This window comes from Ambystoma mexicanum, chromosome 3q, assembly GCF_040938575.1.
Source record: "Ambystoma mexicanum isolate Mex_15411 chromosome 3q, UKY_AmexF1_1, whole genome shotgun sequence".
Taxonomy (NCBI): Eukaryota; Metazoa; Chordata; class Amphibia; order Caudata; family Ambystomatidae; genus Ambystoma; species Ambystoma mexicanum.
The window spans coordinates 494247759-494274048 of NC_090926.1; the positions used below are offsets into that span (position 1 = coordinate 494247759).

Here is a 26290-nt window from a genome sequence, read left to right on the forward strand (position 1 = left end):
CATGCAGCACTACCGGCAATTCTGCTGTGGGCGACAAGCGTACCAGGCCTCAGCCTGAGGTGCAGGGTAGGGCTCATGCTCAATCACCAAGAGTTCTGGAGGAGGCCAGGCCCAATGATCTAAGCACCGCAAATTCGGAGCGCCGTAGGCTGCTAGAGATGGCCGCCATGCTATATAAGCAGGTGGGAGAACGAGTTACAAGGTGGGGCTGGTGTCGACCAGATACGTGGCCTACAGATCAGCAGCACAGGGCAAGTTTACCCTGCAAACAGCTAGACCAAGTACACACCGGCCTCAGCAGCCGCCCGCTACCCCGTCAATATCACCTGCCACACCACTGCTCTACGAGGACAGGTTCTTTGAAAAGTTACTCAAGCTCATGAGATCTCCTTAAGGATGTAATTAGGGACATGCTCCCTCCGTCTGCGCTTATAGTCCTGCCTCCTATGGCTCGAGCGCAGCAGGCCCCGGTGCAGCACCTGCCTTCGATTCTGGCTCCTCTGCCTCCCACACCTCAGCCCTCCACCCGCTCTGGACCTGCCGGATGCCCTGATGGAACCAGACGAGGAAGAAGACCTGGTACACCATTTTCGGCCAAGGCCTTTCACAAACAACTTGCAGGTCTGGCAGAGAACTTGGGCCTTCCTCAACCCGAAGTCGAACAACCAGAGGCGGGGGTACTTGTTGAGGTCCTCGTTCTACGCCCGACTAGAACTGGGATCCCGATGCAGAATGATGTCACCTTGGCCAAGAAGGGGTGGCTCAAAACCCACTCGGCCTAACCTGTCAATCGGCGCCTGGTTGCTAAGTATAGGCAAATGGAGAAGGCTCCACTCTTGCGGTCAGCCCACCCTCAACTGCACTCTTTGATTGCTGCGGCATAACCCTATTCAAAAGCCACAGTCCTGCGCAACAGGCAAGAAGATCTTGGAGCCATACAGGAAGCTTTATTCCAACGCTTCGCTGCATTATCGTCAATCCAACACGAATGCCATGCTGGCAGCCTTAACCAGATGCTTTGGCGTGGAAATAGCAGACTTCCTTCCAGAACTTCTGGTGCAGAGCCAGTCATGTTTCAAGGCGGGACTGGTAGAGGCTAAAATGGTGCTGCAGTACATCCTGGAGTCCAACGTGACCCACATTGACACCTCAGGCGGGGCAATATGCATCGCCGCAGACCTGAGATGAGCGACCTGGCTCTGGGCTACGGACGTCCAGGAACACATTGGACCTTCCTTTCGAGGAGGGGGGGGCCTCTTTCACTCCACCACTGAGTAGAAAACAGTTTGCAAACTGCAGAGTCTTTATCCTTACGAAGGCCACGCCCAAGGCGTACACCCAGTCACATCAATGCTCTGACAAGAGGCGGATGTTCGGAGGGTTCTGCAGCTGCCAAGAACGGAGGTCCAGGCAGCCTGACCGTTCGCTGAATCAACACTGATGCAAACCACAAGTGGGGGAGGGGGGAAGCGAGGGATTTTTTTTTTTTGGGGGGGGGGGGGGGTTTGGTCCCCCTCCCACCCCTTTTCCGCAACAGCCTTAGAAGGAAAGAAGGCATGACTCGTCCCTTTGGGGTCCACATGTCTCCAGTGGGTGGGGCAGGCTTGCCCTTCACGCACTGTTTTGGTATCGAAGTTCGCAGACCCCTGGATCCTCTCAGTAGTATCCATTGAGGTACCGCCTACCGATCCCTTCCTCTCCTCCCTTTTCACCTCCACTCCCTCAGATTGGGACAGCAACTCTGTTGGTGGACATTCGGTCGCTCATCGAAAGCCAGGCCGTGGAAGAAGTCCCAGCCTCCCAGCAAGGATTGGGCTTCTATTCCAAGATTTTCACCATACAAAAGAACCAGGCTGGACTGAGAGTTGTTGGACATTTACACTTTCAACCTCTTCAAAAATTCAAGATGGTTACGCCAGCACTGATTGTGGAGACCTTGTACAGGGGAAACTGAATGTGCTCCCTGGATCTGAAAGACTTATTTACACGTCCCGATTTGGCAGCCACATCAAACTCCTTCCTACGATTCAGGATCATGGGCTGCCAATTCCAATACAAGGTGCTACCCTTTGGTCTCAATTTAGCCCCCAGGGTAGTCGCCAAGCTCATGAATGCTGTGGCAGCCCTCCTCAGGGCGAGGGCCACCATGTCTATCCGTACCTGGGCGACTGGCTTGTCAGGGCAAGATCTCTGGAGGCGGTTCATTGCACTTCCTCCACCCTTATGATCACACTCCACGAGCTGGGGTTTTCAGTCAACCTCAAGAAGTCTCAGCTGCAGCCTACGCAGTCTGACCTTTCTGGGCTCGTATAGGACACAAGCTCAGTTTTCCCTTCGGAAGACAAGGTCGCAGCCATCAAGAGGGCCACTACTCACTTCCTTAACCAAGTATATCAGACGTAAAGGACGTATTTGGTGGCGGCGACATGTCCCACCCCCCCCCCCCCCCCCCCCCCCCACCTCCACTAAAATCCATGGCTCGCCCATTAACTATCTAGTATACGCTGATGACCTTGTTCTAATAGCCCAGACACTGATAGGTCTTCAGCGTAAAATGAATCTTATAGATACTTACATAACATCGAATGGGCTGCAAATTAATAGGCAAAAAACTGAAATCCTGACCTTGGAAAATCTATCGGGTTCACATGGGAGGGGGCCGGAGTCTAACTGGTATATTGCCAAGGAGTCAATCCAGCTTGTAAAACATACAACATTTAGGCATGACAATCGGTGCAAGCAAAAACGATGCACCGTGTTCGGAAGTAGCGAAAAGTGTCAGGCCTGTTTGATTAACAACAAATACGGAACATTTTCTTTAAAACCTATCATGTTTTTCCAACGGAGTGGTGCCTAGTTTAATCTATGGAGGCGAAAATGCATTTGGCTGTTCTAGTGATTTATGGAATTCACTGGAAAACATCTTCTGGACTAGAGTGCTTCATTTGCAGAGGGGTATTGCAACTGTGTGCATACAATATGAACTTGGCCTAATTTCAATACATGCAAGAGTCACATGGAATCTTTGGAGTCTGTACCGCAAATCGATGTTGAAGATACCAGCACCACAATTTTCAATCCTGCACATGCCTGACTCTGCGAAAGACTATACCATTCTCTTCAAATGGAATCGGCTTTGTCAAGATTTCTTAGAGTATGACATCACTACTGCAATACTATTAGAAACTCCAGAGTCAGCTAAGAGGAAGATTTGGAGGCTGGACTGGATTAAGACCTGCGACTTAAGAGCCAAATCTAAAATGATGCATGAAGTACCAGGTGAGGCTAAAGCCTTTTACCAACGCCACTCTTATTTAACTCGCCTGCCAAACCAGCATGCAAGAGCATCTACATGCGTTTTCGATTAAACGCATTCCGCACAAAAGAATGCATACGTTCTTGGCCAAATTACGCAAACCTTGACCCATGTGCTGTTTCTGTAACCTTGCCAGAGAAACGTTAAAACAACTGATTGTCATGCTCGAGCCTTGAGCAGCAAAGAGGTCGTATCTTTGCTCATGTCATTAACAGTCTTTGCTCAAGGAGCACTGAAGATTGGTGGAAAGCTCTTTTCGAAGGATCCAATAGAGCAGTTTTATTTGCTCTGATAAACATTCTTCATGTCTTAAACTTGGTTGGAAGAACAGGAACCAACCTAAGTGATTAGAGACATATAACAAGGCTTGGTAGTATAAGGGGCCTGAATTCTTGCACTGGAGACGTCAAATGGACTTGCGAAAGATATGAGGGAGGAAGGGATGGAAATGAGGATAAACCTGTCAATTGTTTTTTTTGTTTTCTTTGTTTTTTAAAGGCTGAACAAACCAATAAAAATATATTAAATAATAAAGTGACCTCGGCCTGGTGGTATCAACACTTACTAAGGCATCATGGCAGCAGTCCGACTGGCCGTACCCGACTCCAGATGAGGAGATTGCAGCTGCACTTGGCAGCCTCATGGAATCTGGAGCGGTGCTCCCAAATGGAGTTGGTCAGCATTCCACCTTCTCTACACTTGGACCTCACATGGTGGTCCAGGGGACTGCAACCTGCAGAGGGGCAGGCTGTTCCGGCGCTGACCCCGCAGGTCACCATTACTACAGATTCCTCCCTCGAAGACTGGGGGGGCATTTTGGACAACCACTGAGTCTGGACCCTGCAGGAGACTCATATCAACTGGCTGGAGCTGAAAGCCATCTGGCTAGCTCTCAAAGCTTTCCTTCCGCTTATCGGGGGCAAGGTCGTCCTCATCTAGACTGACAACTCCACCAGCATGTGCTATGTCAACAAGAAGGGTGGTACCAGATCACCACCACTGTGCAACCTAGTGGTCCACATGTTGTACTGGGCCCTGGAGAACATCTACCTGAGGGCCATACACCTTCCTGGGGAGTCCAACCTGGAAGCTGAAACTCTGCATTCTGGGAGCAGACAATTACGCGTGGCAATTGAACGATCAGGTGCTGCTGGAGATCTTCAGCAGATGGGGGCATACTCGGGTGGATCTCTTTGCCTGCTGGGACAAGAAGTGCCAGCAGTTTGCGTTCTGGCAAGGCCACGGCTCCCTGGGTGAAGTCTTCCAGATTCAGTGGAGAGGCATGACCGCGCATGCCTTCCCTCTTACACCCCCTCCTCCACAGGGTGATCTGCAAGATAAAGGAATCGTGTCACCTCAGCATCATTCTGAAAGCTCTGTGGTTTCCCACAAGACCGTGATTCTCTGAGCTTCTCAGCCTGTTGGACAGTCCTCCTCTGCCTCTGTGCCCAGCTCATCTCTTGGCGCGACAGGGGGGGAGTGGGCAGGGTCATCCACCCCACAGAAGTTAACCTTGCAGCGTGGTTCCTGAGCAGGTATTAAACACCTGGGTCTATCACAGGCTAACGTAGAGATAATTTGGGGGGCTAGGAGCAATGCTACTAGGAGCCAGTACAGGAGTAAATGGTCTAGGTTCTGTCACTGGGCTGATTCTAAGGAGATCGAACCCCTTACATGCACGTTCGGTGACGTGCTCTCCTTCTCTGCATGCATTGCTCACTCGGGCATGCAGGTGGATACATGCTGCACCTATTTGGCACACACCCGGTGTGGGACCTCGATGTAGTGTTGGGCGCCTTGGTGCACAAACCTTTAAAACCAATGGCGTCCGCGGACATCATGCTGGTCACCATTAATACAGCTCTGTTGGCGGGACTCGCCTCTGCCGTGGAATCGGCGAGATCCAGGCACTGGTGGCTTCAGTACCCTATACTACTTTTCACAATGATAAAGGTTCCTGAGCACACAGCCAGCGGGCCTATCTCTGGTAGCCTCTGCTTTTCATCTGAACGAGGAGATGGTCTAACCCCAAAGGACGATGCTCAGAGGGTTTTGCACTGTCTGGATGTCGGAGGCGCTCTTAAATTCTATCTGGATAAGACCCCAGGGGTTTCTGCAAGTCGACGCTCTGCCACCTTCGGGGGGGTGGGGCGGGCAAGGCCCGGATATCGGGTGTCCAAGGCCTCTACAGCAAGGTGGATGGTTTTGGCCATCAAGGAGGCCTATGAGGGACAGCACAAACCGCTTCCTGCTAACATGCAAGCCCATGCTTTTGGAGCCACTGCAACTTCATTCCAGCAGCAGGTACCATGGCAGGTCATCAGCAGGGCGGCCACCTGGGACAGACCTTTTGGCTTTCTGTAAGCACTACTGTTTGGATGCAGTCTCCAAGTCAGACCTCATTCGGACAGGCGATTCTAAGGAATCTTATCTTAAGGAGGATCTCCTCTCCACCCTGGGGCTACATTCAGTTATAATGGCCCATGCAGTATGGAGGAAGGGGGACGGCGAGCCGGTCTACGTACGGATAGATGTGGTGTCCCTGAGCCCTGAGGAGGGCTGCCACTGTATTCATTTGCCTGGTAAAGACCCTGGGTGCCGAGTTGAGGCCAAAGGGAAGCACCTTGTATTGGAAAGAACAATGAGGCTGCCAAATCGGGACGTGCAAGTACGCATCCTTCAGATCCAGGGAGTACATCCAGTCTCCCTTGCACAATGTCTCCGCTATCAAAGCTGGAGTACCTAACATACTTAGTCCATAGTCCCCTTTCCTCCCTACGGCCCACCATCCTTCCCCCTACTAATGCTGGTGTCATGAGGCAATGTTAAATATTGACGCGTCAATGGGGACTGAGGAGTGGCGCCGGTGGGCGGAGTCGGAGTGCATGCTCCCAGGGCCGTGCCCCTGCACGCCTCTTAATTTAAAGGGAAAGGTTTCTTTTTCTGGTAAAAAAAGTTATCTCCCGTCGCTAGTGAGGGACGCCCAATGCGTATGGGTGAAAAGGGACTCTGGCTTAAGAGGACATTATTCACTACGGTGAGTAACTATTAATGTCTCCTTTTAGAATCAGAGCTTTATGGAAAGAACTGTATTGGGTCTTGTCACATTTAAGGGCACAGAGTCCTATGTTTCTTAGCTAAAGGACTGTGTTCTCAACCTTTTTCAAAACTCAAAGGACACAGCTTTGTTTTGCACATGTCAGTTGTGCCACATGTGATCTCTGAATTCCACATTAACCTGGTGAGCATCTTGAAGGCAAGTAAGAAGGCCAGTCAGACACTGAAAGAACGCTATGTAACCTGAATGTCTGTATTTGGCTCACACACAGGATTGCCAATCAGCATGTTCATTTTATATGGGGGCTCTGCAGTGTCGAAGATATTTTAAGGCCACCATAGAAAGCTGGGTTATCGGTCTTTGAATGGTTAGTTCTAGAAATTTCCTTTGGGCATGCATGACTTCTGGTGAGTGTAGAAGCAGTTCAGTTTGTGGCAGACTAGACCTGGTTAACTGGGAGACTTTTGTAAAGCACATAACTGGGCCAGGGCTCGTGCAATGTGCTAAAAAAAAATGTATAGGATTATTGAAGGGCTGATATCAATTTTGAATGGCATCAAGGACAGAAAGCACTAGTAAATGTAGACTATTCTGCTTAATGACTACTGGCCCCCTTCCATTAAGACCTCCATGTCAGAATCGAAGTTCTGAAGTTATCCAGGAAGAGGGGTTAGAGGGATCTGGTATCTCTCCGCCCCCCTTCCTGAATTCAGCCTATCAAAGGCTCTTTGACAGAGCGGCTTGGGATCCAGTGTCCACCAGTGTTTAAAATGTACATTGCCCTTGTATTTGGACCAGGGCATAAAATCTTCCCTCCTTCTCAAGGGGGCAAATATAATGTACATTTTGGGCCAGTTGGTGGGGTAGTTTCCTGATTCTTGCTTTTGACACTAGAGTAGTTTGGACAGAGTTCTGTGTTGGAGCTTGGGGATCTGTAAGAAAAATATGGCAGTTGGATATTGGGTGAGTTTTGGGCTCCCCTGGTTCTGATTCTGAGCCGCCCCTCCCTACCCCCCCTTTTGGAGGCAGTCACCAGAATAAGTTTAGGCAAGGTAGTTCTCTGGATCATTATTCTGGGGTTCAATGGTGGGCGATCCTAACACAGTCCCCCCACATTCACCCAGTCTTTATTAGGATCTCTTGCGGCCCATTTGTCTTTGGGAGGAGTCGATCTGCCCCCCCCCCCCTCCTCCCTGAATGAGAAGATCTTTTTTCCAGTGTCCCCTGAGGACCCCTCTCCTTCAAATTGGCGGACACTAACATCACCCACAAAATGGGTCATTTTAGGTCCTTTGTTTCTCCTACCCGCCTTCTGTTCCATGGGTTGCAGACTTTCGGGGGCAGGAGATTTTAGTTCTGGTTCCTGGGTTTCCAGTGGCTTTTCACATATTTTGAAGGAAGCTTCCTCTAAAACTTTACACCCCCCTTACCCCCTCCCTGTGCCTCCTCCTTCAGAACCAGTGACTTGTCTGGGTTCTCTCCCCGTCATTGCTCTGGAGTACCAGACCCTTGGTTTGTGGATTTCTGAGCCGCCTTGTTGATCTGAGGGTTCTTCTGAGCCCTCAACATGCGACCCAGATCCTGGGACAAGTTCTGTACCTGGCGCTCCAGTTGCGACACTCGTTCTGGCTGTTACAGGGGGTCTTTGGTCCACCCTAGGTAGAGGAAATGTCAATTTTACATATTGGATGCAAATCTGACTATCTTTCAGATGAAAAGTATCCATCTGTTCGTATAAATCCCAGACTGAATGCTTGGCATTTTTGTGATGGGGAGTTATGACACTCCTAATGGCCTTGATCTGCTTCAGGGGATCTTTTAGTAGAGCCCTCTTAATTTTATTGGCCTTTTTGGTCTTATTCCCCCGATTCACTCATCCTTTGACTCTGCCACCTCCAGAGGAAGTGGCACTATCTGATCCTCTAGGCACTCCCAGATTCTGCGAGCTTGAGAAGGGTCTGACTCTCCCCTGCTCCCAGGAATGGCGGAGTTGCCCCCCCCCCCCCCCCACCCCCACTGCCTGGGAAGAGGTCTTGAGGATACTCTGGGCTTTATTTGTTGGAGTTCCCCACCAAATTTTACAAAATGATCTTTTGGTAGGCCATATTTTTTTTGAAGATCCAATTCCCTGACTCTCCCCTCCTAGGAGTCTTCTGGATCGGAGATGGTAGCATTTGGGGATCAGTACAGAGATGCCCATCCATCAATTTCTGGGAGGCGCTGATCTGTCAGTCTTATCTTGCCCATTTTGTTGAAGTCTACCATCCCCATGGCCCCTGGTTCATACGAGTCAGTGGACAGGAAGGTGGAAGAGTTAATTGCATTGAAGGGTTTAGAGTCCCCAAATACAGGAGACCCAATGGGAGGATCAGGGGGTTCTCTGTCCCTCACTATCTCTTCTCCTTCAGCCCCTATTCCCTGGTGATATGCCAATATGTGAATCTTTTGCTCCTCTCAGGGCCTTATTGGTATCAATAATTCGCTCTTGCATTGCTATCTGTTTGTGGAGTACATCATGCTTTTTACAGAGCCTCATTGTCTCTGTGCTTCCTGCCTGGTTTGGAAATACTGGGCCAATTTCTGCTGCAGGAGACTCACCTCCTGGGTTTTATCATTATTGGTCTGGATGTTCTTTTCCAGAGCATCCGCCACCCGCCTGGTGTGCTCTAGTAGCTTCTCATATTCTGTTTCTATTTCCTGGAGGGCCAGCTTTCTTTCCTCTAGCTTGGTTTTTAATTGGCTCACTTCCTGGCCTAAGGCCTCCCTCTCTTGACTTTGACTGCCCCTCTGTTCAGCCAGGTCGTCCCTTTTTGTTTTTTTAAATGCACTAGATTTCTGGCGCTACCCATCAAATTCCTCTTGAGTGGAGATTTTTTAATAATGTGTGTTCCTCTTTCAAGGATTCTATGTGGTTTTGTAAGGTGACTATCTGTTCTGCGCATGCTCTGTTACAATTTAACTGCTGTGCCAGTTTCTTTTGACTGTTTAGAGAGTCCACCCTTTCCTGACACTCATCTTTCAGTATCTTTAATTGGGTGTCTTGCTCTACCTTCTCTTTCTGTATGAGAGCCAGATCATCTTTTAGTTTTGTCAGATACTGCCTAGCTTCTGTCTGATTCTTAGCTCTTCTGTAGCCTTTGCTCTGCAGAGTCCAGATCATTCTGGATTCTTTCTAGTGTTTCCACTTGATTCTTTGCCCGAAATGTTTTCTGCATGCTTTTCCTGCATTACTCCTATGTGGAGGTACAGGTAGGCTGCTATTTTGGCAATTTTACTCTGCTCCTAGTTTACTTTTCGGGCCATGTACAGTTCACTAAAAGCTTGGTGTAATGGGCCCTTGTCCTGCTATGTATCTAGGTCCATGGCAGTGACCTGTTCTTTGATTTCCTTGAGCCATACCTGTTCATTCTGTTCGGGCCACTCACCCCTGACAAACAGTTTGTGCACAAGGTGTTCCCTAGCCATATTAATTTCTACTGGAATCACCATTTTGGAAATATTAATTTCCTTATGACTTATTTTAGGGTTAATTTACTTTTACAAACAGGCCTGATTTAGGAGTATTTATTTTGAGAGGTGCTTGTACAGTGTAGCACAGTACCCCAACCCAGCAAGGTGTCTGTACCCTACAGGCTAGTATGCTGTGTTAGACTGTCACGGGTGGTAACTCGAACTCAATACCGGACAAGCCCCCAAATCTGTTAAGGACTTTATTCCGGCAATACACCCGGGTCTCGCCTAGCATGTAATGCATAGATGAAATACTTATTTATTGTGTCTATAGTTCAATATTCTGAGTGATATACCACTCATATGACACCCTTCTCAAAATACCCCCCAGGTCACACTGGACCAGGAATCGGACTGGTTGGTAAAGTTAAATATTTATTTAAAATTTTAATGTGTCAGGGGTGTGCAGCCTTTTGTGATTGTGACCCATACAGTTTTGCAGATTTCTGCGCGCACAGGGGTTAGCGCATCCATTATTGGCGGTTTCTTTCCCCATTTTTTAAGTGATGCAGTGGGGCATATCGGAATGGGTGAAAATATCCCTCATGACCAGTGGACTGACTAGCTTTTTTTCTTTTAATAGGAGCTGACTACATCACTCCGCCAAGAGCTACTTCAAGTTGAAGAAGAGATGAGGACAGAAAAAAGTTTGCTGGAGGATGAACTGGAAGGAACATTGGATGAGTTGGATCGATTGCAGCTTGAGGAACAACATGCAGAGATGCTAATTGCTCACCTTGAGCAAGAAAATAAATTGAGAGCAGAGGAGCTGAATCGCCTTGAGAATACCCTTAAAGAGTGTGTAGTTAGACCACTTTCCTGTACAAAAGAGCTAGGATTTCTGTGTAAACCGTCGTGCTCTAGAAGGTGGCTGTATATATTTATTGGAGCCAATGTATTACCCCTTGAGCATGGGAATTTGCCGTAACTAATCAAACCCATGATAACGGGTAAGGTGAACTGTGAAATTTCACACAGGACACTGATTTTAATAGAAAAGTAAATCTGGTGGACATCTTCATAGTGTGGGGAATCAGTAACTAACGTGGGTATCCAGATTGTGCTACTGTCCCTTCCTGCCCCCAAAGGTGTCTAAAGTTTGCAGAAAAATCTTTCAGTGCTCGTCACCATTTTGTAATGCAAAACAATCTATTTTGCTTCCTGATAGGAAGAATACAGAGCTTGAGAAAGTCCACTTAGCCAACAGACAGGCTGCTGCACAGCTTGAAGGCCGTCAAACCGCTTTATGTAAACTGAAGGAGGTCACAGCGGAGTTGGAAAGGTTGGTGTATTCATGAAAGTCATTTCTATTACAAACTGGTGTGGGTATTTTTGCTTTCTACATATGAAATTGGATTTATTAGTCAAAATATTCAGTGGCTGTTGGTGCGGTGTTTAGACACCCAAGGAAAAGCCTCAATTACTATATTTCCTCATTACTCTTTGTATCTGTCAAGGCAGTTTTTGTGCCACCCTGAGGTTGCTGCAACCACTAACCCTAGGGAGAAGGTTAACCCCTGACAATTGGAAGCAAAACCTCTCAAGTCAGGTAACCTGAACAGCGTGACTAGGATTAACTCTGGGTTAGGCTGACTGGGGTGCAATTGGTCCTGTAACCTTAATCTGCAGTCATTTAGACTCCCAGACAACTATTGAAGTATTAATGCGCAATCACATATGATACGCTATAGCCATAGAGAAGATGAAACAGTTGGAAACCATAGCTTCCACAAATCAACTTTTTGGCATGTTACCTTCTTTTAACACTTCAGAGGAAAGTATAAACCATTTCATAATAGAAATGAAGTGTAGGGCTACACATGAAGAAAACATCAAAGGTAATTGTAATATGAGGTTGCTGAACTTCCATGGGATCCAGGAAAAATACCCAGGGGGCATGCAAGTACCCAAGGGTTAATTCTAAGAGTTGCAGTGGAAGTTCAGTTCCGTTGGAATGAATGGGGAAAGTTAAACGGCCAACTGCTTTTAGGTGTTCAGTCTGTACCCCCACAGGTGTGGAGTGTGTAATGTTCAACACAGGTGAAGGCCAAAGGAGCCCACCAAGGAATTCTGCCAGACATCAGAAGATGGACCCAGGACCCCAGCAGAATAGGAGGACAATTAATAGAAGTGTATGAAAAATGTTATAGAATCCTTGGAGAAGGTCTTTTTTTTATCACAGACCAGGGGACACTTGAAGTTGTTTCTAATGGAGTTGTTTCTAATGGAGTACTTCGTCCCACGCATTCCTGGTCTAGATCTCCCCAGCACAGCTGCTTTTTTGAAAAATGTTCTGCTGTGAGGGTGCGCAGCACGGTCCTGTCTGCTGCCACTGATGTCTACATACCAGGCATGCCGCCAGGGCAGTGTATATTGAGGTAGAGAGCGCATGACCTTGGTTCCTTTTTCCACATACTCTGCTTGTTCAAGGAACACTGCATTAGTTGAAATTAGTTTTCTTATTATATTGTGCCATGACCAAAACATCAAGGTCCTCGTTTTAAGCCCTGCAACTGCAGGGGCCCTTTCAGTCTCCGATCCACACAGGATCGGTCAGTATTGCCTTGGTGAGGGGCATGACCTGCAGCACTGAGTTTGTACCTGTTTATGCACCCCAAGGCACTTTGTGAGCCGGTGGTGAAACTATTCACCTTTCTCCACGGAGAGGAGCAATCAACTGACAAGTCTCGCTCTCAGGACTAAACCACTCCATCCAGTCTTTCTTCAGGCCAACTTCTTTGTGGAACTCAACAGCGCTGCAGTTCGTTGGGAGTTTTCTCTGCTCTCAGGCATGCATATTTATGTCCGGTATGGAGGACATTTGACTAAGAGGGTGGCACCATCCCCCTTGGGTGGAGTCCTTCTTGCCCCAGTCAGTAAAGTTGGGGATCTCTCTGAGGAATTGTATGGATAAGGTGATTTTCTGAGTCTTGTATCTGTCCTATCAAATGAAGGTGCTCTGGACACTTCACCAGAATTGGATAGGACATTCTAATTAGAAGTTACTGCATGGGTGTCCCTTCCTAGGGACAGAACCTTTTTTTCTCCAGAAAAAACCTTCCCCCTTTAAATTTAGAGGTGCACAGGGGTGCGGCCCTGGGACCATGAGCTGCCCTGACTCCGCCCTCAAGCGCCCCACCTCAGTCCCCATAGACGAGTCGATAATAGATTAATATTGCCTAATGACACCAGTGTTATTAGGGGGGGGAGGATGGTGGGATGTATGGAGGAAAGGGAACTAAGGGTATGTTGGTCACTACGGTGAGTAACTTATAATTACTCTAACATCCTTTCCTCCATACTGCATGGGTGATTACACCTGAGTGTAGCCCCAGGCTATAGAGGAGACCCTCCTTAAGCTATTAGGTTTATAAGAACTGCTTGTCCGAAAGCTGCATCTGATCTAGAGCCGGCGCCGAAACAGTAGTGCTTGCTGAAAGTTGAAGGGGTGGCCCATATGGTCACCCTGCTTATGACTTGCCAGGGTACATGGTGCTGGAATGTGATGGCCGTTGCATTGGCTCTGACCGCGTGGGCGTGCATGTTGGCCGGCAGTAGCTTATGCTGTCCCTCGTAAGCTTCTTTGATGGCGGAGACCATCTAACGGGTTATGGGGGCCTTGAAGGCCTGATAACCCGGTCTTCATCCACCGAAGGTGACGGTGCATCCGACATGCGGAAGCCCTCGTTCCTATCCAAGTAGAATTTCAGGGCACGTCTGACATCGAGGCAGTGCAGAACTGTGCCTCATCTTTAGGCTCAGCAAAAAAGGTAGGCAGCAAAATGTCCTTATTGAGATGGAATGTGGAAGGCACCTTGGGTAGGAATGCTGGGTGAGTCCACAGGACTACTTTATCCTTGTGAAACGTAGTATAGGGCTCCGAGGCGACCAGCGCCTGGATTTCGCTGACTCTGCAAAGTGAGGCCAACTAGCAAGGACGTCTTGATGGTGACCAGCCAGAAGTCTGCGTATGCCATTGGCTCAAATGGTTTGTGCGACGGGGCCCTCAAAACTGTTAAGATCCCACACCGGATGTGGCCTCTTGATGGGCGGGTAGTCTGGCGAGTCCTATCAAATGCTTATTGACAATCTGGTTGGAAGAGAGCACCACTTCCTGATTTTCCATAGGCCCCATGGCTGGCAAGTATGTGTGGCAAGTGTCTACCTGCACCCCCAAGTGGGCGAGGTGAACCAAGGAGAGCACGTCGTCCAATTTACATGCATATCCTTAGTCTGCCCTGTGGCAGAACCTGGTCCACGTGCCCTTCTATTTGGTCCTGCTAGATTTGCTCCTAGCCCCATATGACTCTAGATTAGCCTGCTAAAGGCTGAGGTGCCCTAGGGTGATGTGCTCAGGAACCACACTGTGAGGGCTAGTTTCGAGGGGGGATTGGGTCCTCTGACGTATTCCATATCTATGACAGTAATCACCACAGCTGTGCTGCTTCGGAAAATATTTCGGCGTCGATGTCAATACGCTGTCCTCGAGGGCCCCCGTCGAGCCGACGTCACTGGATGTTACAAGTAGGATGCATGACGCCCGTAGCCTCAGTTCTGTTTTTTCCACAAACGTGTTCACTTCGGAGATCTTGGCACACCTCGGTTCTACTGAATCCTGTTCTTTCGGTTCTTCAAACCTGTTTGTGTATTGAAATGTCTTCGGCTTCTTCCACCTCGCGGTCAGGTTTTAAGTGTCAGGTGTGCGGGTCCAAGTTGTCGTTGACGGACACGCACAATGCTTGCCTCGGGGAGGACCACAATACGGATGACTGTCGACTGCCAGTCGCTTACATCGAAGGCCTTGCAGGAGCGTAAGAAGAAGCTGTCGGTGGGTAAGGTGGCCAAGCCCCAGAAGTCGCAATCCACTGGACTTTTGACGGATGATTCGAGGGAAGACTCTCTGCGTCATCGTGAGTCTGGGGGGGTCTCGGTCCAGGAGTCGGTCTCGCCAGTCCTCTGCCTCTTCGAGGCACTCACGGAAGCGCTGTCACAGGTCGCCTTCCCAGTCCTCATCCGAGGACTCGGCCCGTCGGCGGGTTGCTTGTCCCAACAAGCATTCCACTCCTGAGGAATGGGATTCCTTCCAAAAGGAGATGATGGCGATTTTGCAATCGCAGGGCTCCGGTCCGTCCGCGCCGTCGAAGGAAGCGAGCTGTGACCGTGCTATAGACACCACTCATACGCCTTCGGGCTCGAGTGGTCGTCGTGACCACCAGGCACCTTCGAGGTCCCGGTGGGACAAGGATGGTCGCTCTAGACATGCCAGTTTCAGGTCCTGGTCCTCAAGACCGTGAGAGCCTGTGAAGTCTTCGAGGAAGACATCGACGCCTGCGGTGCCGAGGTCGTCGGACTCTCTCGAGGCTCCGCCTCCGAGGAAGTAGTCGACGCCATTGGCGCCCAGGCTGTCGAAAGACATGCTCGGGGCTCTGCGCTCAAGGCCTGTGTTGATGCCGTCTAAGTTGTCGGTGCCTCGCTCGACGCAGATTCCGTTGACGCCTTTCGAGGCCTTTTTAGTCGGAGGTACCCCGTGGCCTGGTGGACCCCCCCCCAGAAAGAATCTGGCAAAGGCTAAGAATGTCTGTCCCTCTTTCCGACCTCTGGATTTTATTTGAGGGGGATGAGGGATCTGAGGAAGGTTTGGTCCCTCAGCACTTTCATCAGAGTATCCACTGACCCCCTCGGCCTGCCGGCCGGTAGCTGACTTAGTCTCTGTACTCGTGCTGGTATGAGAACCTTAGCGGTTCCTCCCGCGTGGGCGAGTCCTTGGAAAGGAGTCTCCCTTACGGGGTGCGCTGGAAAAGAGTGGCCCTACCTTGGGCCTGGATCGATGATTGATTGACGAAGTCCTTCAGGTCCTCTGGAAGCGATCTCTGGAAGAGCTCCCTCCACCTGGCTAGTCAGTTCTTCAGAGACCTCGAGGAAAGCTTGTTGCATGCGGTACAAGCTTGCCAGCTGTGGTCTGGGCCAAGGCAGCATAGGCAGAGAGCGTGGGGTCTGAAGTTGGGAAGAGCCCGTTGCAGGAAGGACACCTGCTGAACCCTGTGGAAGTCGACATGCGCCGGGGAGGAGCATGACTCCGGAGGACAGAGTACCTGAATGATCAAGACAGAAGAGAAGTATCCGTGCATGGAATTACATGGCTGAAGCCATACCCTGGTGCGCTGGTGAATTCGGCCTGTTGACGTCGATGCAGAAAAGGGGACTGAGGTGTGGCGCTGAAAGGCAGAGGCAGGGCTGCACAGGCTCCCAGGGCCACACCCCTGCCTGCCTCTAAATTTAAACAAAGGTTTTTTCTGGTGAAAAAGGTTGTCTCCCGTCCCTAGGAAGGGATGCCCATGCAGCATGGAGGAAATGGGACGTGAAGAGTGTGATGTGGCATTTATAACGTGACTGTACAGAAGTGTTTCTAGGTGCATTTCTAGGTGCAACAAGGCAAGAGGGTCAAAGGGGAGCAAAGGAAAGGGAGGGACAAAATGACCACCTTCCCCGTACTTTTGCGAGCTGAATGACAAGGTCTAGCAAGATTAAGTACCAAGGGGAGTAGCAAGGGGAAGGGGGGGGGGGGGAAGTGCAGTTAACGCACAAGTGCAGCCAGTTGGTGGCTCATAAGTGCAGAGCGAAGGGAACTGTAGGGTTGCAGATACAGGCCCTTAAGTGCTAGTTAGCCCAGAAGCGGTGCAAGGGGAACTGGACATGCAGGAGCCAAGGCCAGAGTTCTGAGGTTGACCAGAGCGCAAAGCAGTCGGGTGCATCAGCAGGGGTGAGGAAGAGAAACTGAAGCAAAAAAAGGAAGGTCTTGAGTTTCTTCCAGAACCAGAGGTGGTTCTGCTCAAGTTTGAGACGGAGAGGCTGTTCCAGGGGAGGCCTAATCTGCCCCCAACTCTCTGCTTGTAGAAGCGACTGACTCTCGGAGTTGGAAGTGGATGAGTGCAGCGCTCAAAGGGAGACTTTGTAAGAGAAAGTTGGAGGTAGTGGTACTAGGCACCAGAAAGCCTTGTGGCTGATGCAGAGGGTCTTGAACTTGATCCTTGCAGTCACAGGGAGCCAGTGAAGATGTTTCAGAGCTGGAGAGATGCGATCACTGGGCTTGAGGCCAAGGACAAGTCTCGCAGTCCTGTTCTGGATAAGTTATAAAGGTTGAAGAGTACAGAGATTTAGAAAGAGGCTTTTGCAATAGTGCATCCTAGAGAGGACCAGAGTTCTGGAGACTGAGCTTCTGGGGGACAGTGAAAAAAGGAAGAATACTTCTGAGGAGGTGCAGCTGATGGACCAAGACATCAGATGTGAGGAGAGAAAGAGGGTGGTGTCTAATGACACCCAGGTTCTTACCCTCACAGGAAGAGTGCCCAGAGTCGGCGGCCAGAGGAAAGGAGGGAGCGGGTGTCCCAATGAGGAGGAGCTCAGTCTGGCATTAAGGCAGAGATCATTATTGGACATCATTCCTGAATTGCAGCCAGACAGTCCGGTATGAGAGAAGAAACAGAGGTGGTTGAGGAAAGCCTGAAAGAGCAGAGTGTCATCTGCATAACATTGAAAATTGGAGCAGAAAGTAGCGATGCGATGGGCAAGAGGTGCCATGTAGTGGTTGAAGAGCCAGGGAAAGAGGTTAGACCCCTCTGGAACACCACAAGTAGAGCAAGATAGGAGAGGAGAAAGACCCCAGTTGGACCAGAGGGTTGGTGAGTAAGGAGGTCCACCAAGCCAGGGCCTGATCAGTAATACAAAGGTTGTCGCAGAGATGATTGAGCAGGCTAGGATGGTTCACTCTGAAAAGCAGAGCATAGATCGTGGAGAATGGGGACAGAAGGGAGATTGGAGTCCAGATTGGAGAGCAAGTATTCACGGGTGTCTAGCAGAGCGTTTTCCGTGCTTCTGACAGCTCGGAAGCAAGACTGATGGTCTTGGAGGCAATTAACGGAATTCAATATGTAGATTATCCTGGTTGATGACCAGCTTTTCCAATACTTTGCCCAGGAAAAGAGTAATGGAGAACAAGCGAAATTTAGCCAGAGAGGAAAGGTCGGCCGAGGGCTTCCTTTAGAAGGGGGTGCACAAGAGTGCTTAGGGAGAGGGGAAAGTTCCAGTAGCAAAGGAGTGATTGCAGAAATTGACCATGGGTGTCTGTGGTCCTTGATGGTTCTGGATGAGCAGGGGAGAACCTGCTTTCAGATTGATGGATCTGACGTGTCTAGAAACATTGTCTAGGTTGAACAGGGAAAGGAGGAAGTGATGGGCCAGGAGTGGTGGTGGAGTTGGAGGAAGCAAGGGTGGACAGGATGTCCTGAGGTTTCGTGGTGAAATGAGGGGCCAAGGCTGTGCAGAGGGCCTGGGAGGGAACAGAAGAGGTAGAGAATGCAGCAGGTTTGGCCAGCTCCTTGCAGATTTTGAAAAGTTAATCGGAGTTGTTGGATGCCACAGAGATGTGGTCTTAGATGCAGGCTCTCTTCCTAGAGGGGATAGTCTGTACTGCCTTTGAAGCAGGCGGCAGGCCAGTTTGTTATGGGGTGATCCCGATGGCCTCCACTTCCTCTCCCCCACCCTGCACATGCTCCCCACTGATGAGCCTCACGCCTCAAAGCCTTTTAGCAAAGGTAATTGATACCTTAACGCTATGGGCACACAGGTGCAGTAAAGACTGACTATTCTGGATGAGGGTCCACAAAGAGACCCTACTGCCCTTTAACTTGGCAGTTGTAGCACCAGTCTTGGAATTATGGTCAAACTGCCATAATTCCCAACTGTGGACAAAGATCTGGCCAAGAAGCGCAGTTCAGTCCCTTCTGGTAAACTGGTCTTGGCTTCTCATTCCTCCCCAGAAAGTAGTTGACCAGATGGCCACAGAAAACCTGAAGACTCTTTCCCCACTTTGCCCCGGAATAGGAGTTGTACAGACAATGCCTGGGGAAGGGTTTTTGGGTCAGCGAGTCTTGGCCTGAAGTCCATAAACCTTGTGCAATTGAGTTTTCTATTGGTCTTTAGTCTGCGATTTCAGAGGCTGTGGAGCACTTCTCTTGGTGAAATGAGGGCTTTCGGGCCCTGGTAAAGGATGGTAGGGAGGCTTCACATCAGATCCACAAATCGGGCCTAGGTTCTTGCGACTGTGGTTAGGATGATGGCCACTGACTGTATTGAGGAGGTGCTCCTGTATGAGTAACTTGGGTTTTATCACAGATGTCCAAGCAAAACTCCTGGACAAGCTGTTTGAGAGCAACAATCTGTTCGGCACCCAGACAAAGGCAACTGCAAAGTTTCTGGGGATAGTGGTTCCGCAGGTACAGCCTGTGACCCCCCCCCCCCCGCACCCCATGGGTACAGGTCGCAGTTTTCAACTAGTGACCTGCACCCACCGGGCCAGAGGGCAAGCTCCTTCTGGCAAGCAAGTGCATTACCTTCCAAGAAGAGCCGATGGCAGAGGTGCTCCTAGCAGCGGCCTGTCTGCCTCTGCTGTGCCTTCTGCAACCCCAGGTAAAACTCCCCCTGTTAAATGATCCTACAATATCTGAGGCCTGGACCTTAATTGTCCAACTGGGATACTGTCTTCCCCCTTTCTCAACACCCTCCAGACCATCCCCTGGCCAACTGCTGGAGGGGTTTTGTGTGCCTCTGGCATAGTGCCCATAGAACAGGTCTGGTGCCATGTCTGGAAAGGGGCTAGGACTGGTGTATAAATTATTATTTTTTTTTTTTTTTGTTTCTGTTGCCCACATCCCATTCTGGATCTGCAACTCTTAAATCTGTTCTTGCTCCAAGCCATTAACCGAGGTAGCGGCTCGCCGCAGAGCAGGCATTCATGTCTTTCCATATCTGACTGGCTCGTGGAAGTTTGCTCCTCAGACCAGGCAGAGGCAGCCTATTCACCGCTTGCGGTTCTCCCTGAACCGCAAGCAGTCTAAGGTTTCACTGTTCTAGTCTAACTTGGACATTCCTTTGCAGGGCCTTCCCTCCTGAGGATTGAGTGGAGAATATCTCCAAGATGGTCCTTGTCTTGCAATCTCCAAAGCTCCCGGCCTCTGCAGGAGGCCATAAGACCCAGCAGGTACAGGAAAGCGATCTTGTAGTGCTTAAGGCTTGGCTGCACAAGTGGTTGCTTCAGTGGCTTCTCAGTTGTAGATTGTGTCAGGATGTAACAAGCATCTTCAAGACCTGGAGTACTGCTCCCTGCGAGAGAATCTGTTAAATGGGGCTTTGTTAAAAAAACTGTCATTTGGGGGCCAATCACTCCTTGACCGGTCTTGCGGGTGAGCACCTTAACCTACCGGTGAGCGACCTGTGATCTCCATCAGAATCCATAATACGTCAGTCTGCCCCTGTACTTCCTTGCTTCAATAAAGGCCAAAACTGTGCTTGTTCTAACGGACAACAAACCACGCCGTGTTCTCCCTCTCTCTATTGAGAGATGCAACTGTCCTGGGTACTGGAGAACCACGTTTCTGATGGCAGCTCATCTGGTTGGTAAGAAGAACATAATTACAGATGCTTTGAACACACTTCAGCCTCCCACCCATGGAAGCTCTCGTTCTGGAAGAGATTTTCTCTTGTTCAGCAACGCCTCACAATTGAAGTGAAGAGGTCCACCTGATCAGGAAGTGCAAATGGTTCTGCTCCATGGAATTTCCTCGACTGGGAGCTCTCGGGACGTAATGAGTGTGGACTTCTGACTTTCTCTGTGCATTTCCACCAATCCCTGCCATTCTGCTAGTTCTCAGGAGACTGCACCTGTTCGGGTGCGCAGTGATATGGATCACTCCAGACTGGGCACAGCGAACATGGTACCTGCTGGTCATGTCCAACCCTCCATGGCTTCTTTGAAGAGTGGGTCAGCAGTCCTATTTGGGAACCTAAACAGCCTGAACCTTTATGCCCGACTGCTGCAAGGTTGAGGTATAAAGTGATTTGTTCGACATCTTGGACGTTCTCGTCTGGCAGAAGGCAGCCACTGAATCCATTTGTGTGCAGGTAGTGTATATTTGTGGCCGGGTGCTAGGAGAGGGTTCTGCACCCTCGGTTTTGGATTGTCTCCCTTCTTTGGCCCTGATGGGCCTGCAGATTGGCACTGTAAAGGGGTACCTTTCTGCAATTTTGTTGTACAAGGTAACCCTGGAGATGGGCTCGTTTTCACAATCCTTTCAGCCATGCAATTCTTTTGCATGGAGTCTGTAATCTATTTCTTCACATCACTTTGTTCTGTCTTGGGACTACATTTTAGTGTTGACGTCCGTTTCTTAGGCACATCGTTTGAGCCCTTCCGTTCTTTTTCTTTAAGATTATTCACTTAGTTATTTTCCTGGTCGCCATCACTTCAGCTAAACTGAGTGGGCTCCCGGCATGTTCTCCAAAGAGATGACATTGAGAACAAGACCATCATCCTCCCAAAGGTTAGTCTGATTTGCATCACTCTGCCTCCTCTCCAAGGCATGAATTAGTTTTCCAAACTTGATTAGAGATTGCTAAATAAGTTATTTTGATTGGTAAACAAGCTCACATAATTAGCAATTTTGTTAGTTATTTTCAATGGAATGGTAAGTTATTTGCAATCATTACAGATGACATTACAGTTGTTTTGTTTTACAGTAATTATATATATATTAATGCAACCGTCCCCATGTGGTGGTTGTGATGACTTGGCTTTTTGCTTTTGTCATTTTGAATTCTTTATGCACTTCGTATTGTCCTCACTTTGCATTCTGGTATTTGTAGTTTTATATTGAAAAGTGATGTGAACTAAACTTTAGTGACATAAGGCACTGTCAATTTAAACACTTGTAGTCCTATGCTTGCTAATGTGCAAGCTGTCATTCAGGCAAACCAATAATTTGTATTTTACCAACAAGCAGTCTAGTATGGAATTGACTGTTCCTTTTTTAAAAATGTTGTTTAATCGAGGAAAACTAATGAGCAGTTTTCGATTTGGAAAGAGGCACAGTTTAAAAAACAAAAGCCCAGCACGGAGCTGTCTTCTCGGCCTCAACTAGTGAACCCGTTCACCTCAGGAGCCACCTGGTCCTTAAAATCAATACACAAAAGGAGCAGGGGCACAGCAAGCAATGCAGCATGTTATTTTCCACATTCACTCAGGATTTCTGAGCGCTCAAGTTTCCTGTGTTTATGCGTGAAAAGGTCATGCAGTTCCTTTTTATTATGGGACTCCTTGTAGTTTGCTTAAATGTTAAATGGGAATGAAAAAACTACCAAGGCCCAGAATCCAAATGGCCTTCTCTTACATTGCCACGGGTGTTGGGAGAATTCTCATTTCGGTGCCAATTCCCTTCAACCTTAGACACCTAGCTCTTTTGTGTGACTTAGGACTTTAATTTTAACTCTGGAGTGGGAGAGCTTTCTCACTGGTGTTTTTTACCTGATTTGGATTGTTTTCACTATTTTTGGAATCAGACAAACTCCACAGGCATCTGCTTTTTGTATGTTGACACACTGCACCTTCAGTGCAGTTTGACAGAGCAATCCATTTAGAGTTCATAAAGATTAACTACCTTTTATGTGAACTACAGTTCCCAAGAATAGTAAAGTGAAATTGATTTTACTTGTTCTCTTTGCAGGTCCAGCACACACACCACCTTGTGTGAAGTGCTGGGGAGGTTACCTAGTAGCTCCTTATCCTACACTCATGTAACATTGTTTTTGTGGCCCTCACTACTTTAAATGGCTGGTGGCAGTGGTATAAGTTTTCCTACCATTGTGCTTATCTACTGCAGGCTGATCCCTCAGCTGCAGTACAGCATCCATGGATGACCATTTAGTCAAAATGGCCTGTTTTTTTTTTTTTTTTTTTCTTTTTTTTTCTTTTTTTTTGCCATTTTCTGTTAGTTATTTTTTGGGTTTTACTGTGTGCGTTGAGACTGGTTTGAGCTCTTTGTCTTGCCTTTGGTGAGCGTCAGTCCTGAAGCCTGCTCCTGGCTCCAGTATGTCTGGAATGACAGGATGTGAGGGAGGGTCCCAAAACTCCCCCGTCCTTTGTCTCTAGGAATGCCTGAATGCAACTAGTCCTGATTGGCTGGCTGTCCTTTTAGGATAGCCACCCTGTTGTGATTGACCGCCTAGGCTGTGCATGAATGGAAGAAACCTGCTTAAAAGGTGAGGGTTTTGGAACTACAGACAGTCTCGACCACTGGGAGAAACACCCAAGGAAGAAATTGTGAACAAAGTTTGCTGCAACCTCCTGGACCTTTGAATTGCCCAGTGAAGCACTGCTGCAGTGCTGAATTATTTATTTTTTTGCCTCGACAGAAGATCCAGATGGAACAACTTCTCCCCTTGGGTTAGTGGGACGAACTAAACCAGAGACTAACTCCACTGGACCACCACCCCAAACTTGCTGTGCCTCTGTTGCGTCGGAAGCCCAATGCCTGGGGTAGTGTCCATAGAGTGCGACGTCCGCCGCAGAACAAATGCAGCTAGACGCTCTAGGTGACTCCTAAGGACTCTCCAGAAGCGGGACCTCCAAATCCAGATTCCCCTCGCCAGAGGGAGCAAAGAGTCCAACCGGTGTCCAAGATCTGCAATGGTGCTGGTAAGCACTGAAACCGCAAAGTGCTGCTTAACCGAGAAGAGCCCATAGCTGCCGATGACCTCACGTACTGCCGCAGGAGCCCTCCAGTCGTCCTCCCTCTTGTCCCGATGACTGAGGCTCAGGAACATTGGTCTGCACTGCTGTAGCAAGAGAGAATCCAGCTGGACCACCCGTCTTCGAACCAGAGGTACTGTTTAGGCTTGGGGTACTTACCTTATTGCCTTTTAGCCACGCTCTTCTCAGTTGGTAATTACGTTGACTTCAACTCTAGTTTCACAGGCTTAACAGCTTGTGACCCTACAAGTAATTTGTCTAAAGACTCTCTTTGCAAGACTTTGATCTAAGAAGTGAATCGGATCCATAAACTGTGTCCCAAATGTCTTTGGCTGTCCTGGCTCCCTGAATACTCTTCTAGTCCATTGACTTTGATACTGTTTTTCCCCTCATAGGTGGTAGCTTGTACACTGTTACTGTGGTATACAATGGCCACGGGTTGCTGTGCGCTTTAAAAATACGAATAAATGAACTGCTGCGAAAGGCTTATCTAGATTTCATTGGAAGATTTAGTTGTCCTCGTGTATACTGAGAAACTGTCTAACCGTTTTCCTTCCCTAACCTTTCCTTTCTGCATCCTCAAGCTGCAAAGTATACTAGTGAGATATATAAATGGGAAGTTGAACGGTCCAGGATGGTGCAGCAAGCTTCTCTTCCAGTTTGCTTAGTCAGATGTTTTGTTCAGTGGTCGACTCTGCCTTCAGTCCAAGAAACCTCTCCTTTTATGCACGTTTCTCCCATTCATGCACAGCCTAGCCAATCAGCAGTAGGTGCATTCAGGTAACCAAGGAGACTAAGGATAGTTTCAGCCACCTCCCTCGTTTCCTGCCCTGCCAGACACTGGAGCCAGAGGCGGGTTTCAGTACTGAAGCCTGCTAAAGGCAAAATGAATAAAAGGGTTGAACCTGGTTCGGTGCGCAGAGTAAAACCCATGAAGGACCTCAAGCAAGAATTGCTAAAAAAGACTGGGCCATTTTGACAAAATTGGCACCCATGGGTGTACTACTGCAGCTGAGGGTTCAGCCTGCAGTAGAAACACACAATGGTAGGAAAATTAAACCACTGACACCAGCCATTTAAAGTTGTGAGGGTAACATAAAAAATAAAAGTAGGAAAAGGTGCTACTAAGTAACCCCCCAGAATTTCAACATAAGATGGGGTGTACTGGACCTACACAGGAAAAACAGGTACGTGAAGTCAATTTTACTTTACTACCCTTGGGAACAGTAGTTCACCCAAAAGAAGGTATTTAAACCTTATGAGAAATCCAAAGGAAATCTGTGACACTGCACTGAGTGCTGTCACCATACAAACGTAGATGCCTATGGAGTTTGTCAGACTCCAAAAAGAGTTCAAATCATATAAAAAATACAAGAGTGGGGAAAAAGGGCTCACTCATTCAGGATAGAAATTAAGTCCTAAAGTCCAGCAAAAGAGCTGGAGTCTCTATTAGCACAGAAATGAGAACTCTCCCTAACAGCAGTCTCTGCAACAAATTCAGTAAAATAAAAGGATTTAGTAGTTTTCCATTGCAATGTGATGCCGCTTGTTTTATGCTTTGCCATCTCCTCTGAGGGACATGCCGGAAGGGTTGTTATGCAGCATGGTGTCCCTGTTCTAGACATTTGCCAGGCGACTATGTGGGCATCTCTGCACAAGTTTGCCAAGCATTACTCGTTGGATACTCTATCAGTGAAAGATTCTCACTTTGGTATAGCGTCTCCTTCAGTGTTTCCTGATCTAGATTGTGTCCTTGCTCACATTTGTCCTCCAGATGCATTTACCGCCAGGGGAGTCTTATCATATATGAGAAGTATGCAGGAGGAAGGAATTGGAAGAACAAATTACTTGCCTCTTCGGAATATTCCAGATGGATGGTCCTCCCCTTACTTACGTCTCATCCCTCCATACTGCATGGGCATCCCTCCTAGGGACGGGAGACGCAATCTTTTTTCACCAAAAACACTATTCCCCTTTAAATTTAGAGGTGCACTGGGGTGCGGTCTTCAGAGCACGCACTCCCCTGACTCCCCACCGGTGCCACTCCTTGGTCCTCTTTTTTTTCGCATTGAGACTGGAACAGCAGCTTTCACCAGCGCTCCTGGGTTTGGCTTCGGCCTTGTAATTCCACGCCCTCTTCCCTGGATTCTGGCTTTCTCTCATCTTTCAACAGGTACTCGGACCTCTAGCGCCACACGCCTCCCTGGCACATGTCGATGTCCTTTGGCTTCAGCAGGTGTCCAGCCTGTGAGGGGCTCTTCCTCAAGTCCGACCATCCCTCCCCCCCCCCCCCCCAACCACGCTCTGCCTCCGCGGCCTTGTCTCTGACCACGGCTGGGAGGACTGTACTGCGTCCAACACGCTTACACTGCAAGCTCTGAAAGAGGTTAGCAAGGTGGAAGGAGCTTTTTGAGAAGTCTCCTCCAGAGGACTTCGTCAAGCACAAGTCAAGGCTGCTTTTTTCCAATCACACCCCGCAAGGGCGATTCCTTTTCTAGGAAACCTCGGAGTGGGAGGGACCGTTCAGGTTCTGAGGCACATTCAGCTACTGCCTGCAATGCCGAGGGGTCGCTAGATCCTCCTGCAGACAGCACTGAGGGACCACAAGTTTCTTTTATCGGGCTTCGACCCGATGGGTTACACCCTAACACCATACAAATGTCTGAGGGGTCACCTATATGCCGAACTCCCGGTGCTTCAGCCGAGGGCTCTACGCCTACCGGGCTAGGTCCTGAGGTCTAGGGTAGACATCAAAATCCACCGCCAAGATTCCTGGAGGAGGCTGGTCCCAGCAAGCCAGGACCCAGGACTCTGGCACGTGGCATGC

The 26290-nt window shown here is 48.9% G+C and overlaps 1 protein-coding gene across 3 annotated transcripts in view; it reads left to right on the forward strand.

Moving 5' to 3' along the window:
- HMMR (hyaluronan mediated motility receptor) overlaps positions 1-26290 on the forward strand; it is a 630884-nt gene that overhangs the window by 316905 nt on the left and 287689 nt on the right. For all 3 annotated transcript variants that reach the window (XM_069654282.1, XM_069654284.1, XM_069654283.1), the window contains exons 15-16: positions 10468-10682; positions 11053-11166. In XM_069654282.1, coding sequence (XP_069510383.1) covers positions 10468-10682; positions 11053-11166 — 329 coding nt within the window. The remainder of the gene's footprint in view (positions 1-10467; positions 10683-11052; positions 11167-26290) is intronic.